At 39.1% G+C, this 18020-nt stretch overlaps 2 protein-coding genes and 1 non-coding gene across 3 annotated transcripts; 2 read left to right on the forward strand and 1 right to left on the reverse strand.

The window, feature by feature from the left end:
- Positions 1–901: 901 nt before the first annotated feature.
- LOC141639939 (uncharacterized) lies at positions 902–3001 on the forward strand. The gene is made up of 5 exons (XM_074448909.1): positions 902–1046; positions 1110–2005; positions 2069–2323; positions 2370–2441; positions 2597–3001. The coding sequence occupies exons 1-5, from the start codon at positions 902–904 to the stop codon at positions 2999–3001; spliced, it is 1773 nt and encodes a 590-aa protein (XP_074305010.1).
- Positions 3002–14150: 11149 nt separating this feature from the next.
- Positions 14151–16789, reverse strand: LOC141639941 (uncharacterized). The gene is made up of 5 exons (XM_074448910.1): positions 15978–16789; positions 15514–15802; positions 15193–15432; positions 14620–14874; positions 14151–14183 (listed from the first exon to the last, which is right to left on the reverse strand). The coding sequence occupies exons 1-5, from the start codon at positions 16787–16789 to the stop codon at positions 14151–14153; spliced, it is 1629 nt and encodes a 542-aa protein (XP_074305011.1).
- On the forward strand, positions 16611–16718 carry LOC141639951 (small nucleolar RNA R71). The gene has a single exon (XR_012542777.1). It is a non-coding gene; the product is annotated as a small nucleolar RNA R71 (small nucleolar RNA).
- Positions 16790–18020: the final 1231 nt, after the last annotated feature.

Here is an 18020-nt window from a genome sequence, read left to right on the forward strand (position 1 = left end):
TATCAGTGTAGACTTTCTGTTGTTTATTGCAGTTTCCTTTAAATCATTTTGTCCTCATTGTAAAATATTTCAAGTACTTTATTTATGTCCTAAGAACTAATCCTGGCCCTTGGTTGAGATTTTTAGGTTAAAGTTTGTAACAGAATTCCAAGAGGAAGACCTATATAAGGACCTCTCCTCTAACTGCATTGAGGCAGCTTTTTGATGAATATTAAGCCTGAGTCTTCTCTCAATTTTAAATCTCCATAACTTATGTTTAGTCTGTAGTTAAGAGTCAGGCCTGTTAACATCTTGTGCTTAGACTGTAGGTGTTGAACAAAGTCTGTTAGTGAGGTTCTTTCAATCCTGTGCTTAGATTGTGGGTTGTTTAGTCTTGCTGTTAACTTGAGTTGGTTTTTATCTGTGCTTGGCTGTGATAATTTCCAGTTTAAGTTGTCTAAATTGTTAGCTTGCTTCCCTGTGATTATTCTGTGGGATTTGAGTTGATAATTATATCCCTTGTTCCTTGTTCAGTCTCAACATCAATCCTATCTCAATTTGTCTGATTTTCTTCTGTCAGGCAACATTAATTAATTTATCAAAATTACTTGGAGTGCTTCAAATTTCCTGAAATTGTAATCAGAGTTAGTTTACTCATTTAACTAGCTTGTGACCAAATTTCATGATTTTAGCAGGTTATTTGGTATTTTTAACCTAATCCTGAAGTCTGTTGCATTTCCTGAAAGAATTCAGGGAACTCCTGTTTAAGTAAAGATTGAGTCTTTGTGTCAGACCTGGGGTTTGACACTGAAGTTTGGTAATCAGAGCAAGGTTTAACACAATTCCACCTTTGTGTTAGTCTAGGGTTGAGAGAAACTGTGAGTTCATTTTCCCTACCTACAACAAAAATACAAAAACAACCATGAGTGAAGAGAGACTTGCTGGTATTGAGACCAGAATAGAAAATCTTGCAGAAAATGTGGACACACTACTTAATGCTGTCCATGTAGTGATGAAGAGGTTTCCAAACCATGATCCAAGAAGACAACCACCTGCCAGAGGAAAAGGTAGAGGTAGAGGCTTCTTTGTGGGAGCAGGGAGATGACAACCACCACCTGGGTATGAATCAGAATCTGAGGAGAGCATCAAAACCCAAGAGGAGGTTCCTGAGCACACAGACAAGCATTTAAAGATAGAAATCCCTGAATTTTCTGATAGCCTAAATCCTGATGATTTATTAGAATGGATTACGGATATTGAGAAAATTTTTGAGTATAAAGGTTACACTGATGTTAAGGCGTTTAAAGTTGATATCTTGAAACTAAAGGGATATGCTTCTCTTTGGTATGATAACCTGAAACACCAAAGGATTAGGGAAGGAAAAGAACCAATTAGGTCTTGGTCTAAGCTTAAGAAAAAGATGTTGAGTAAATTTGTCACCAAGAATTACACTCAAGATCTCTTTATTAAACTGTCCAAACTTAGACAAGATGAGAGACCAGTTGAGACCTACCTGAGGGAGTTTGAGCAGTTAACCTTACAATGTGAGATTAATGAAAAATCTGAGCAAAGGATTGCTAGGTTTCTGGAGGGTCTTGATAAGAATATTGCTACAATGGTTAGGATGCAACCCCTGTGGTCTTATGATGATGTAGTCAACTTGTCTTTGAGAGTTGAAAAAATGGTAAAGTCTAAGCCTATTGTGTCTAAAACTACCACTAGACCTGCAGTCAGACCTTTTACTGGTGTCAGGATTGGTAGTATACCCAAACCAGCTGCACCACCTACACAAGATAAAGGAAAAGCCCTCATTAACCAGAAAACCAACCCATCTGTGACTGAGGGAAAGATCAAATTCTTTCAGTGTCAAGGATATGGCCACTTCAGGAAGGATTGTCCTTCTAAGAGAGAACTGATAGCAATGGAAGTAGAAGAGTGGGAAAGGGAAGGATTGGTTGAGTGTGAGGAGGAAGAGAACCTAGTGCTGAAAGAAATGGAAGCTGAGGAGGAATCAAGCCAAGATCAGGTTGTAGCTCACCCTGACACAGGGCATAGATTGGTCTTATGGAGAGTTATGCATTCACAATAGGCACCCGTAGAAGCTGACCAGAGATCCCTGATTTTCAGGAGTAGATGCATAGTTCAAAGAAGGGTTTGTAACTTGATCATAGATGGAGGGAGCTGTACCAATGTGGCTTCCATCACCATGGTCAACAAGCTGAATCTGGTGACTCAGGATCACCCAAATCCTTACAAACTTAGATGGTTTAATAAAGGAGCAGAGGTTAAGGTTGACAAACAATGTCTAGTTCCATTCTCTATTGGGAAAGTGTACAAGGATGAGGTACTGTGTGATGTTGTACCCATGGATGCTTGCCACCTGCTGTTAGGGAGGCCATGGGAGTTTGACAGGAATACAACTCATCAGGGGAAGGAAAATATTTACAGCTTCAAACATGAAGGTAATAAGGTCACCCTGACCCCCTTACCACCAAATCAAAGAAACTATGGGAGTCCAAACATGCGAGAAAAGATCAATGGTGTACTGTTCTTATCTAAGGCTGCCATGATCCAAGAAATGAAACAGAATTAACCTGTATTAATCCTGCTATCCAAGGAAGTGACTGAAGAGGAGGGTTCAAGGTTGCCTGCAGAAATTGAAACTTTGATCCATAAGTTCAGGGATGTTTTTCCAAAAGAACTGCCTAGTGAATTGCCACCCCTGAGGGGAATTGAACACCATATTGATCTTTTACCAGGTGTTGTACTGCCTAACAGACCTTCTTACATGAGTGATCTAGCAGCCACCAAGGAGTTACAACACCAAATTGAGGAGCTCATGAGCAAGGGCTTTGTCAGGGAATCTCTAAGTCCTTGTGCAGTCCCTGCATTGCTTGTTCCTAAGAAACATGAAACATGGAGAATGTGTACTGATAGCAGAGCCATCAACAATATTACTGTCAAGTATATATTCCCAATCACAAGGTTAGATGATATGCTTGATGAAGTGAGTGGTTCCTAGGTTTTCTCTAAAATTGATCTCAAGCAAGGGTATCATTAGGTGAGAATCAGGGAGAGAGATGAATGGAAGACTGCCTTCAAAACAAAGCATGGGTTATATAAGTGGTCTGTGATGCCATTTGTGTTGAGATTCATTAATCACATATGTTTACATATTCATAGTATGATAACTTAATTTAGTCATAAAATTAAATCAGATCTTATGCATGCAAAACAATTGAAAAGTATAGAAAGAAAATCGATTCTTACATTGAATATTCGGCAATATGGGTACTAGTAAGTTCACCTTCTTACTAGTTCTTGAGCTTTCCAAAGATGGAAGAACAAGATTCAAGTGGAGAATCTTTCCAAAGGAATTATACCCATGGTAATACCCTTAATAATAATAATTAATATGAACTAGTATTAATTAAAATCAAGCTTAAACTTGACACAAAAATGGTGTTTTTGTCCTCTTTTATTTCGGTCAAGAGAGGAGGATTTTTTATGAGTTTTCTTTCTCTAAGTCTTTCACAAATTGTAGAGAGTAATTATTTTCTAACACTAGAAAACAATGTGGTAAGTAGTGAATAATAAATAGAGGAAAAACTCTTTCCTCTTTACTCTAGAAAACCGGTGGGGAGGGGGAAATAGGCCAATGCATAGTCTTTGTTCTTCTCAAGATAAGACAAGGTGTGCATGGCTACATCAGAGTATAATTATTGTGTTTCCCTTATTTAAAATAGTCAACACAATTTAACTCTAATACTCCCTCCTTTTTTTCGGTACACACATAAAATGGAAGGTCCATTTTATTTTGTCATTTGTTAATTTTGTCATGTGTCACATGTTACATGACATGTTATACTATAGTGTATTTTTAACATATTAAAAATCAACATATTAATAAAATATGTCACATAAAAAATTTAACTAGTAATTCCTGATTACTTGTACCAAAATGGTTTATCGAATTATAAATTACAACGACTTGTATTTATAATAAATTATTCAACTTGTTTCAATTGTTTCGTAAACAATAAATTAATCTAAGTAATAAAACAATTCGATTACTTAGACCGTATCCAATTTAATCGAATTATAATGAGATACGATAATTTTACTCACAAATCATCCGTCAATTTTAAGCAATTTAATCAACTCGTATTGGCATACGATTAATTAAATGATCAATTAAGATTATTATCCTATAGGTATGACCCCAGGGTATCAACTGATCACCACCATCGCACGACAGTATGTCAAACTCTAGTCAGCCAATCATTACCGACATGTGTGGACCAGTTGGCTGTAAAATATTAATTTCCCTCTTGTATTCTTAAATATGAGATTTAAATATGTGATCATCATGATCTACAATTGTGATTGCATTATTGTAGGGGACACAAACTCCAACAATCTCCCACTTGTCCTCGACAAGTGTGCGTCACCAATTCTCTTGTCCTATTACTATCTCCCACTTAATGCAAGGTGTCTTTCAGGTCGTACTTGCAAGTGATCACATCGAGAGTGGTTTCCTCGATCTGGAGAATAAGTGATTGACCGGAGTTATCTACCATAGATACCTTCCGAGCGTGGCCACGCATTTCCAGTTTATTACTCCTCGAGTGGCCCTGAGATATTGTTTCAACCCTGACAAAGGGGTGGACAATTCCTATCGCACTATTCCCTTCGACTAGCCACAACTCATCATAACCCAAAATAAGCCCTTTAACCCAATTTACGAAGGTCGTAGGATCATAAATCAAAGTTACTCTGAAATTGTGCCACCTTGGGTGAATAGTCTTTAGTCAAAAGAATAGATTCATTAGAATACTTTAGTAGTTCTTGCCACGACTAGGCTATATAAATTTGCCAGAACTCTATAAGCGGTCATTAGGCCCGACAAACTGTTCCTAACAGTCTGCCTATGTGATCGACTAGTCATCTCATATGACTCTTGGTAGGCTTATCGCGTACCTAACAAAGATAAAATACCCTAGGCATAGCTAACAACAAATGAATGTAGTTAGGGAAGTAGGGGTCGATCTCAGGGAGACGGTGGACGCAATATGACAAGCTATGAGTAGAATTCTATCAAGGTCGGTCACGATTTGGTTTGGTTTGATTTGATTAAAGTAAAAGCAGTGATGAAAAGTAAGTTGTAAACAATTATGAATAAGGATCTAGGGGGAATGGGGTTACACATGTAGATTAGCATAAATCGATGTCAAATCAGACGAACATAAAATCAAATGTTGTTTAGGTTATTAGCAATTTCCTCTCGGTCTATTACCCAACCATAGAATGATTACTAACGAGCTCTCGCACAAATTAGATCGAACTATTAAAACATACTTTGCCTAATTCAATTCCCGACTTTCGCTCTTAGGAAATGAATAACAAATTAATCAACGATTATGGCCAACAATCAAAGATTAACAATATGAAACAAGCATGTATTATAAGCAACAATTTGATAATATAATTCTCTAATTCAACATATGTAAATGGCTAATCAAACATGGCTTCCCCTCCCCTAGATTAAGAAACTACTCACACATAATTATGAATAGACTAACAACAATAAGATGAATAAATATGAACATGGTAACAATATATAAATTGGTCAAATAATAGCATAAACAATATTAAAATATAATAAAGGTAATTGATGTAAATAATGAGAGAATGGATAGAATTTAATATGGAACTAATTATTTTATTATTTGATGTCTATGTCTCTATGTTTTTCGTACTTCTCAAAAGCAAATCACCTCCATTATATAGGCGATCATTTGAGCTTTCAAATTTAATTATACATGTACGTTTAGAACAAATAATTAATATAAATACATTACATATAAAATTATTCCTACGGTTTTGTGCTTTTAGTGCATGAAGTTTCTTCACATAAAGAATGTTTCATGAATTAAAGAATTAATTTGAGATGTTTCATGTTGTAATTATCAGAATAACTCTTCACCCATGTAACTGTTGCATGCGTTTTGCTCGTAAAAATCCTTCAATGTAACATCATCAAATTGAATTCTTCAAGACTTGATGTTCAATGCACTAACTTCTACGAATATGCTTCTTTATTTTATCATTTGTAAAATGATGGTCTTGTCAACATTATTCAATAGTTGGCATTCATTTTATTTTGGACGACTTCGTTTTTATTTTGTGGACTTGGAAATTTTGAGTCTGAGCTTGAAGTCCTTAATTGTTTTGCCAGTTTTTATTCATCGCCTCGCTTAGCTATTTAGCTAATATCAGCATCAAAATAACTTCTTCCTACAAATAATTATATAATTGCAGTAAAATGTTATAGGAAGGAATTTATTATTAAAATACACTATAATGCTTAAAATCAATGTGAAATTATGGAAAATCAGTATATAAAATATAGTAAATTATATGCTTGGGTTTGCAAGAATCTTCCCAAAATGACCTTCCATGGCCAAGACTCGTCTTAAGTAGCCTCGTGATTCTCGGTGAATGCCAAAATGATAGGAAAAATCCGACAATTGATTTATTTTCTACAAAAACACAATAATGCATGCAAAACACCTAGAACACGAAATTAGCTCATAAAATCATTTTATAATGTGCAATTGTCATGTAAAATCGAGCTAAAAGAGGGGTGATGATAATATAAAAATACGACACATCAAATTCCCCCAAGCTAAGCCCTTGCTTGTCCTCAAGCAAGCGTACAAATCAAGACAAGGGCAACGAGTCACTAAATCTCATCAATTGCAAATCCCAACATCAGCTAACAAGCACAATGAATCATAATCCCGAAACAACATGGGCATAGGGAGAATGCAAAAACATGGATGAGATTTACATGGCGGCGTAGCATGAAAGACTTCATCTAAACTTTTCGGCTCTTGCATGATCTTTTGACAATGGACTCTCGCGGTTCACTCAAGCACACATGTATGTAAAAGGCAATTTATTTGAATGGCACTCACCTACTCTGACTCATGAGAGTGCGCCCACAACCTAATATGGTAATCATTCCACGTCCACAAGTCAAAGCAATCAAATGCAAGCATAGAAAGAAGCCATTGGTAAAATAAGGTAAAGGGATATGGGTAAGAAGGGGGAACAAATGAATTATGGAAAGTGGTGCTAAGTTAAGCTAGCAACTAACCAAGATGTGCATGGATGCTCAATCCAAACTCTAACCAAATCTCAAGTAGAGGACATGAAGCCAAAATCAGCAATTCGACTTCCTTTTAATTCAAAATAAAAGTAAACTTCCCAAAACTCATGATTAACAACATAGAACTCATGCTTTGAATAAGCCCTTCACGTTTAGGAGGTTCGTCGGGCCGTCTTCCAAATGGGCCCGATGAAGTCTCCTGGACCGGATGGTATACCGGCTATTTTCTACCAGCGTTGTTGGCACCTTGTGAAAAAGGATTGCACGAAGGCTATCCTTTCCATTTTAAATTCAGGTTTTGTTCTTAGGGAAATGAATCGCACTTTCATCACTCTTGTTCCCAAATGCGATAACCCTGAAGAAGTGAAGGACTACCGCCCGATTAGTCTCTGTAATGTGTTCATGAGGATAGTTACCAAATGCATTACAAATCGTATTCAGAAAGTTATGGGTTACCTCGTTGGTGACTATCAAAATGCTTTTCTGGCCGGAAGGAGTATTAGCGACAATATTTTGCTCGCTCATGAAGCGATTCATAAGGTGAACGCACATAAGCGTGGCAAATTTGGCAAGGTGGCTTTTAAAGCAGATATGAGCAAGGCTTTTGATCGGGTCAAGTGGGATTTTCTACACGCTATGTTACTCAAATTTGGTTTCCCGGAGCGGTTGGTTACCTTGATTATGAACTGTGTTTCTTCAGTAAGTTATGAAATCCTCCTAAATGGAACTTCTCTTCAGTCTTTCAAGCCACAACGTGGCCTTCGACAAGGTGACCCTCTATCGCCGTATCTCTTCATTCTCTGCATGGAGGTGTTATCTTGCAATGTGGAGTGTGCACAAAAGGAGGGAAAATTTCAAGGTATTCGGCTATGTCGTGGTGTACCTCCCTTAACACATCTCTTTTTTGCGGATGATTCTGTGTTCTTCTTTCAAGACAGAGGTATGACTGTTCGCTATCTAAAACGTATTCTTGATACTTACTGTAATGCCTCGGGACATGTTGTGAATGAGGACAAGTCGGGGATCATCTTCAGCCCAAACACAACGCTTCGGAGGATGCGGTTTTGTTTGAAAGCACTCAATATTAAACATAATAAAGGTTTCGGAAAGTATCTAGGCCTTCCGACTGAGTTTTAGGAATCAAAAAAGGAGGTCTTTAAGGGTCTTGTGGAATCTGTGACTAAAAGAATTTCTTCATGGAATGGGATTTTTCTCTCTTCAGCTGGCAGACTTACTTTAATCTCTTCTGTCCTATCAAATCTCTCCATTTTCTTTCTATCGGTATTTAAAATGCCGGTAAGTGTAACCAAAAGGATTAATGCCCTTTTGTCACAATTTTGGTGGGCTGGAAGTAAATCAGGTAAATGTCTTCACTGGCGTAGTAGAAATTTCACCAGTTTACCAAAGAGGGAAGGAGGCCTAGGTATTCGCAATGTGGACTGCCTCAATCAGGCTTTATTGGCAAAGCATGCGTGGCGACTCATCTCCGATGAGAAATCACTGTTCTGTTTGATCTTCCGAGCGAAACTCATGGGACCTTGGGGTCTTGAGAACCAAAATTGGCTATGTAGTAGAAAATCCCTTTCCTGGGGGGCACGAAGCATAATGCATGGTCTGAAACTTATAAGAGAACATATTGGCTGGAAGCCGGGGATTGAGTCAAATCTCAATGTATGGGACAAGAAATGGGTTAATAGCCAAACTCCTGATCCCAAAGATTGCCTTTTGGATGAGAGTTTTACTTTCCTTAAAGATCTCCGGGTCAAAGATATCTGCTTCAACAATGGTGGGTGGAATGAAGGCTTAATAAGCTTACTCTTTGCGGAGGAAAGCGTGAATCAGATCCTTGCTATTCCCCTTTCCTGCTCTCGAACGAAAGATGAGGTTTTTTGGCCGTTCACTAGCAGCGACTCTTACACTGTCAAGAGTGGGTATGGTATTATCTTTCAAGAGTACTTCAATGAGCACGGATCCAGCAAGGACAAAGACCGGGTTCATACAGATTGGAAACCTTTCTGTAGGAAAAAGTTATGGCACCTCCCAGGCCCCCAAACTTGGAAGATCCTTCTATGGAAAATTATTACAGGGTCGCTTCCGGTGGGTAGTGAGTTTGTTAAAAGAGATTTAGCTTGGGATTCATCTTGTGCTTTGTGCGGCACTGGCAGGGACCCCTTAGAGACACTTGACCACCTTTTCCGGGATTGTACTATTAGCTCGCGATTTGGGCGAGTTCTGTTCTGGGCATTAATGTTGGCCAATTTCCCTCACTCGATGTTCGAACTTGGATTGTAAATTGGATCCTTTATTTGTACAAGTTGGAGGATGGGGTTACTCTGGTTGTCCACTTTCTCGCGATCTTGGTGAGCCTATGGAACTTAAGGAATGACATTGTTTTTAAGGGTGGTTCTTTTCACCCTGTGGTTTTCTTCTCCAAAGCTCGCCAAATGGTTACGGATGTCTTACAGGCAACCAATAGGCGCACCAATGACACTCTCCATCCGCCTGGCTATGGCCCTGAAGAGCAGGATAATCTGATGGATTTTGATGGTCTTCAAATGCTCCGCATGGGGAGACCTGTTTACTCTATTGGTGCTTTCTCCTCATGTTCTATGGTACGTATTTTAGTTGATGCCGGCTGGATCGACTCGCGTCTTGCAGGTTTTGGATGGGTGGTTCTTGGGACTGAGGGCGATATCAGATATGAAGGATTTATGCGAGGTCGGGCTGAATCGTCCCTTCAAGCGGAAGCTTTAGGTATCAGAGAGGCCATTAAGTGGGCACGACAGGCTGTCATTCTCCATCTTGAAGTCTCCACTGATTGCCTTCAGCTCCTAACTCAATGGATGGGGAAGGCTACCATACACCATCATATTTCTGGCATCTTGGGGGAAATCACTTCTCTTTCTACTGCTTTTCATTGCTTTTGTTTTAGTTATGTTCGCAGGAATCAGAACACTAGAGCTCATGGATTGGCAAAACAAGCCATGAGCTTGCACTAGGAACCTTTCTGTTCAGTTGCCAAAAAAAAAAAAAAAAAAAAAAAAAAAACAACATAGAAGTTATTTCACAAACCTCTTCTCTTCTTCTTTTCTAAAAATTTTCAACAAATTCATTTTTTTTTTCATTTTGATCATGCTTCTTTCTTTGATTTTCTTTCTTTTCGTCACTTTTTTCAACTTTTTTTTTTCAATTCACCTTCTTTTTTCATTCTTCACAAATTTCACTTTGTTTTTCTCAACTCCTCAATTTCCTTTCATCCTCCTTTTTCAATCTCAAGATAACATTTCAAGTAGACACAAAGGTACGAAAATCAGTAATTCCGCCCAACCAAGCTCACAATGACATAAGCTGAGCAATATCTCAAATAAGCACCCAAACACAAATGATAAAGTTAGTAGCTCAACAAGGTAGACAAGTTTTTAATGTAGCCAGATATGAGGAAATGTGTGAGAGGGTTTCAAAATGGGCAACAATAGTCATGTGAACGGCTTCAAATGCTCGCAAAATATGAATGCAATGCTCGTTAGAAATGGGATAAAGACCATACTTATGCGTTTTGACATGACGTACACCATAAGGAGACCTACACACACCTAGATGAGACCGGATATAGATGCACCGGTCGTTAGAGGCTCTACCTTACCAATTTTTTAGGTTGCCAATGTCAAGATCAAGCCTACTAGATCTAAATTCCATCCACTCACTATGTCAAGACATCCCTATGTATGCAAAATCCCGTCGATAAGTACGAATCATTAGCTATAAAGCTACAATTGGGATAAGCAAGGAGAGAAAATAGTAAGCTCAAGTGCGGGTAAGCATCACAAAGTCACAAGAGAAGAACAATTTTTCAAATTTTTGATTTTTTTTTTCAACTAAACTATATGCAAAGCTAACTAATATGCTCTAACTAGATGCAAATTCCTCCCCCAAGCTAAACATCAAATTGTCCCCAATGTGCACACAGAAACAACCATCAAACCGTAGAAAACGGTTTTCAGCACATTATCCAGCAAGGTACAATACGTTTAATGGGGGAAGGGAACGAAAAAATAAATGCAAAGGAAGGAAAGCTTACTAAACGATCTAGCCTCCCCCAAGCTAGTATGTACAAGGGGGTCATACATTTCGTCATCAACAAAAGGGCCACCAGCAGTGGCTCGGCTCATCATTGGATGCGTGATCACCTCTGGACCCCAACGCACCATTAAAGGAACTACCTCCAGCTTGGTAGTCACTAGCATAGTCATAAATACCCCTTGCACCACTTGAGCTTCCACCATAATAATCATAGCCTCCATAGTCGCCTCCTAAGCCTTCAACTCCATAATCCGAACCACAATAGTATGGACTGGGTTATAAGTACTTGCAACATGATCAGAAGAAGATGGAAACCCATCCTCTGGCCAAGGATACAAGGATGGGTGAGGGCCCTCGGGTGGAATAACATCTCAACATCTTCTTCTTCATAATTTGGCTCCTCTTGAGCTCTTCTTCTTTCACCTACAAATGACAATTCAAATAACAACTAAACTAAAAAAGAAGTCTCTAATTCTACGAAAGCAATAAATTTTTCAAAATTACAACAAAACACGGGTTGCCTCCCGAGAAGCGCTGATTTTATGTCCCGCACGACGTAATGAAGCTTGAGAATTAATTCGTCAAAGACGGAAGGTCCAAGAAAACTTCCTCCACAACTCCAATGATAGCATTCTCATGATAAATCTTCAAACGATGGCCATTGACTTTGAACTTCTCTCCATTGGTGGTCATTACTTCAATAGAGCCAAGCTTGTTGACATTAATGACGGTGTATGGTCCAGACCACTTTGATCGTAACTTTCCCGGAAAAATCCATTCAGGAGTTAAACAAGAGCACTTTGTCACCAATTTGAAAATCTTTCTTGAGTATTTTCTTGTCATGCCAACGTTTTGTTTTCTCCTTATAAAGACGGGAGCTCTCATAGGCCTGCAAACGAAATTCATGAAGCTCATTAAGTTGCAATAACCTTTTCTCACCACATTAAGTAGCATCAAAATTAAACTCCTTGATTGCCCAGTATGCTTTTTGCTCCATCTCCACGGGTAAATGACAAGCTTTTCCATAGACCAACCTATATGGCGAGGTGCCAATAGGTGTCTTAAAAACAGTCCTATATGCCCACAAGGCGTCATCTAGCTTCATACTCCAATCCTTTCTTAACTTGGTAACAACTTTCTCAAGTATGTACTTGAGCTCACGATTTGAAACTTCAACTTGGCCACTTGTTTGTGGATGATAGGTCAAGCCTCTTCTATGAGAAACTCCATACTTAGCAAGCAATGTATCAAGTTGTTTTTCACCAAAATGCTTGCCACGATCACTAATCACCGTCCTAGGGACACCAAAGCGTGGAAATATGATTTTCTTGAACAAGTTTATTACATGACGAGCATCATTGGTTGGAGTAGCAATTGCCTCTACCCATTTAGAGACGTAGTCAACGACGACTAAGATGTAACGATTACCCTTTGATGAAGGAAAAGGGCCTCGGTAATCAATACCCCATACATCGAAAATTCCAACTTCAAGTATCCCGGTTTGAGGCATCTCATGCCTCCATGAAATAGAGCCGGTTCTTTGGCAAGCATCACATGTCATCACGAAATTCTTGGCATCTTGGAACATGGTGGGCCAATAGAACCCAGATTGGAGAATCTTAGAAACGGTCTTAGATGGTCCATGGTGACCACCATAAGGGGAAGAATGACAACCTTCTAGAACACCATTCACATCCCATTGTGGGATACATCTCCGATACAATCCATCGGAGCAATGCTTGAACAAATAAGGATCATCCCATAGATAAAACTTGGCATCATGCATGAACTTCTTCTTTTGTTGATATGAAAGGTTTGGTGGAAACTCATGACCAACAAGATAGTTGGCAATATTGGCATACCACGGAGTATTTGAATCCACCATCATCAAGGAGTCATCGGCAAAAGAATCATTAATTGGAATATGAATTCTTCCATCATCAACTCTCAAGCGGGAAAGGTGATCGGCAACAACATTTTCAGCCCTTTCTTGTCACGAATCTGAAGATCAAATTCTTGCAAGAGCAAGATCCATCGAATAAGCCTTGGCTTTGCTTCTTTCTTTGACAGTAGATGTTTTAAGGCGGTATGATCGGAGTGGAAAATGACTTTGGATCCAATCAGATAGGAGCGGAATTTGTCTAAGACATAGACAATAGCAAGAAGCTCCTTCTCGGTGGTGGCATAGTTTATTTGAGCTTCATCCAAAGTTTTGCTTGCATAGTAGATAGCATGGAGCACTTTTTCCTTTCTTTGTCCAAGAACGGCACCTACCGCATAGTCACTAGCATCAGTAAACACAAAAGGAGCATCCTTTAAAAGGAGCTCGGTAAGGGGCTTGGCAATTTTGGAAAAATACTTAATGAAACGACGGTAGAACCCCGCATGGCCTAAAAGGCTCCTTACACCTTTAACATTCACGGGAGGGGGAAGTTGTTCAATAACTTGGACCTTAGCACGATCCACTTCAATACCTCTTTCCGAAACAAGATGACCAAGCACCACTCCTTCATTCACCATGAAGTGGCACTTCTCCCAATTTAAAACCAAATCTACTTCTTCACATCTTTTCAAAACCTTGGTTAAGTTAGCCAAACATGCATCAAATGTAGTGCCATAGACACTAAAATCATCCATAAAAACTTCCATGATTGACTCAATAAAATCCGAGAAAATAATAGTCATGCAACGTTGGAAGGTTGCGGGTGCATTACATAGACCAAAGGGCATCCTACGGTAGGCGAAGGTACCATAAGGGCAAGTAAAAGTGGTCTTTTCTTGGTCATCGGGGTGAATTGGTATTTGAAAGAATCCGGAATAACCATCTAAGTAGCAAAAGTATTTATGACATGCCAACCTCTCTAACATCTCTGGTCAATAAAGGGCAATGGGTAATGGTCTTTTTTTGTGGCCAAATTCAACCTCCTATAGTCAATGCACATGCGCCATCCTGTCATAATTCTAGTGGGGATAAGTTCATCTTTATCATTTTTTACTACAATGGTCCCTCCTTTCTTAGGAACCACTTGGACCGGACTTACCCATTTCGAATCGGAAATTGCATAAATAATTCCCGCATCCAAAAATTTCATGACTTCCTTTTTTACCACGTCTTTTATGTTAGGATTTAAATGACGTTGACCTTGGACACATGGTTTATGATCCTCTTCAAGATGAATTCTATGCATGCAAAAATCAGGGCTTATACCCCTCAAATCATCAAGTGTATAACCAATGGCTTTCCTATGTGTTCTCAACACATCCAACAATGAAGACAATTGACTCTCACTCAAGTGGGCACTAACTATGACCGGACACATTTCCGACTCGTCAAGAAAAGCATAATTCAAATTCAAGGGGAGGGGTTTAAGCTCGGGTTTTTGTACCTCAACCTTGGTAGAAGTAGCAACCAAACCTATGAATTGAGAGCATTCCTCCAATGGTAGCTCCTCTCCATCTAATTCCACCTCCAAAGCATCAATTTCTTCACTTCCAATATCTCCATCACCTGAAAAAGATTCCAACAACAAGAGTGCCTCCAAAGGATCTTTGCTTAAAGATCGAGGTAATGAGTCATCTACAATAACATCAATAACATCCAAAACTTCAAGAAAATAACATGACTCCTCTAGCATTGGACTCTTCATAGCATTATTTAAATTATAAGTGCCCTTGTCATCACCTACTTCCAATGTTAACTTACCATTCTTGACATCAATGACCGCGCCCGCGGTATGTAAAAATGGCCTTCCCAAATTGATTGGGATTTATGAATCTTTGGCAATGTCAAGAACAATAAAATCAACCGGAATGAAAAACTTTCCAACTTTGACGGGCACATCCTCCAAAACACCCAAAGGGCGTTTTATATAACGGTCCGCCATTTGCAAGGTGACACTAGTACATTTTAAGACACCCATGTTTAGCCTTTCACAAATTGAGTATGGCATCACACTTACACTAGCACCTAGATCGCATAAGGCTTTATCAATAGTGTAGGTGCCAATAGTGCATGGAATAGAAAAGCTACCAGGATCTTTTAACTTGGGAGGGGACTTATTTTGTAAAAGAGCACTACACTCGGCGGTGAATGCTATAGTTTCAACATTATCAAAAGTCCTCTTCCTAGTTAAAATGTCTTTCATTAACTTAGTATAAGAAGGGATTTGGGTGATTAATTCGATAAAAGGAACGGTTACCTGCAAATTCTTCACCACTTCCATGAACTTACCAAATTGAGTCTCCTTTTAGGCCTTCTTTAATATATGAGGGAAAGGTACTTGAATCTTTTCCGGCTCTTTGACTTGATCATCCTTCTTTGGAGGAACATCCTCCATATCTTCCACCACTATTGGCTCATCAACTTTCTTTGAAACATCCTCAACCTTTCTCAACCTATCAACCTTGTTGCCATCTTCAACATCACCACTTTCCTCACCAATTAACCCACCATCATCGTTAGGCATAAGGGGTTCATCATAAGTGGTACCACTCCTCAAAGTAATAGCATTTGCGGTGTCATGAGGTTGAGCACCTTGAGGTGGTAATTGACCTTGTTGTCTTTGGGCACTTGAGGTGGCAAGTTAGGCTATTTGGGTTTCAAGCATTTTGATTGTCGCATCCCTAGCTTGATCGCTCTTTTGAATGTGGGCGGCCATATTCCTTTGTGTCTCAACCACTTGTGTCAACAAAGACTCAATCTTATTTGATCCTTGGTTGGATTGTTGGTAATTTGATAATTGACCTTGAGTTTGTTGATTTTGGAAGGGTTGTTGAAAGCTTTGTTGGAAATTTTGTTGATAATGAGGCCTTTGAATTTGATTTTGAAAACCCGGTGGGGGTGCTTGAACATGCCTCTGGTTGTTGTGGCACATTTTGGATTTGATGTTGTGGATTTAGCACAATGGTGCTCTTGTAGGACAAGTTTGGATGATACTTTGTAGCTTCATTGTAGGTGTTGGAAAAAGGACTGGGATTTTGTCTAAAACTTTGAAAAGCATTCACCTCTTCAATAGATGCCCTACACAAAGCGGTGCAATGTCCCGCACCTCCACAAGCTTCACATACCATCACTTGGCTAGTAACATTCACTTGTTCATGAGATTGGGATGAGCTTGCTCCTCGGTTATCCATTTGTTGTTGGAGAAGAGCCACTTGAGCTTTCAAAAGAGATATAGTTGTATCCTCTTCCTTGTCTTTCAATGGGGTGTTACGAGAGTTGACGTATTGGGAATCATGCACCGCCATGGATTCAATGGTAGAATGAGCAAGTTCCGTATCAATTTGGTCAAATCTCTCGTTGTTAGCGAAATCTAGAACTCGATGAGACTCGGCACAACAACCATTATAAAATGTAATGGCAAGGAACCATGGATCTAACCCGTGATGAGGGCACTCTCTTTGCAACTCCTTATACCTTTCCCATGCTTCAAACAAACTTTTATGACCATTTTGACGGAATCCTGTGATTTGGCTTCTCAATTGTTGGGTCTTCTCCCGGGGAAAATAATTTTGATAAAATGCAAGAGCCAATGAATCCCAATCGGTAATTTCCATTGTGGCTCTATCAAGGCTATTAATCCACAACTTGGCTTTGTATCTCAAAGAAAAAGGGAAAAGTATCTCCCTAATTTGAGCTTGTGTAACCCCCGGTTGCCTAATCATCGAGCAATAGTCGCAAAAATTTTGAACATGTAAATTAGGATCTTCCGTTGGACTCCCACCAAATTGCTTCCTCTCAACAAGGCTAATGAAAGCCGACTTGATTTCAAAATCTGCCGCACCAATTTGGGTAGTAACAATGCCCCCCTAGGAAGCATTGCCGCGGTGGGCTTGGAGTGATCGGATAAACGAACCATCTTCTTGATTGGTGGTGTTGAACTAGAATCCCCCTCTTCCTCAATAATTTGAATATCTTCTTCGTAAGATCTCCTCACACTTTCAAGTCCTTCAATAGATGTAGCTTCAGAAATCTCCTTAAAGAAGCGCAGTCGTCTATGCAAAGTTCTTTCGGGCTCGGGATCGATTGGAAGTAATTGACCAATCCGAGAGGACCTGTGCATAAGACACCAACCTAGAGGAGATCGTGAGTAACGGTCTTAAGAACAAGTGCTTCTTAAGACAAAGAAAAACAAGATAGAAATCAACTAATCACAAAGCAAACAAAACCGTGCTCCCCCTCAACGGCACCAAAATTTGGTAGGCTTATCGCGTACCTAACAAAGATAAAATACCCTAGGCATAGCTAACAACAAATGATTGTAGTTAGGGAAGTAGGGGTCGATCTCAGGGAGACGGTGGACGCAATATGACAAGCTATGAGTAGATTTCTATCAAGGTCGGTCACGATTTGGTTTGGTTTGATTTGATTAAAGTAAAAGCAATGATGAAAAATAAGTTGTAAACAATTATGAATAAGGATCTAGGAGGAATGGGGTCACACATGTAGATTAGCATAAATCGATGTCAAATCAGACGAACATAAAATCAAATGTTGTTTAGGTTATTAGCAATTTCCTCTCGGTCTATTACCCAACCATAGAATGATTACTAACGAGCTCTCACACAAATTAGATCGAACTATTAAAACATACTTTGCCTAATTTAATTCCCGACTTTCGCTCTTAGGAAATGAATAACAAATTAATCAACAATTATGGCCAACAATCAAAGATTAACAATATGAAACAAGCATGTATTATAAGCAACAATTTGATAATATAATTCTCTAATTCAACATGTGTAAATGTCTAATCAAACATGGCTTCCCCTCCCCTAGATTAATAAA

The sequence above is a fragment of the Silene latifolia genome, unplaced genomic scaffold, assembly GCF_048544455.1.
Source record: "Silene latifolia isolate original U9 population unplaced genomic scaffold, ASM4854445v1 scaffold_62:4597612-6569265, whole genome shotgun sequence".
NCBI classification, from domain to species: domain Eukaryota; kingdom Viridiplantae; phylum Streptophyta; class Magnoliopsida; order Caryophyllales; family Caryophyllaceae; genus Silene; species Silene latifolia.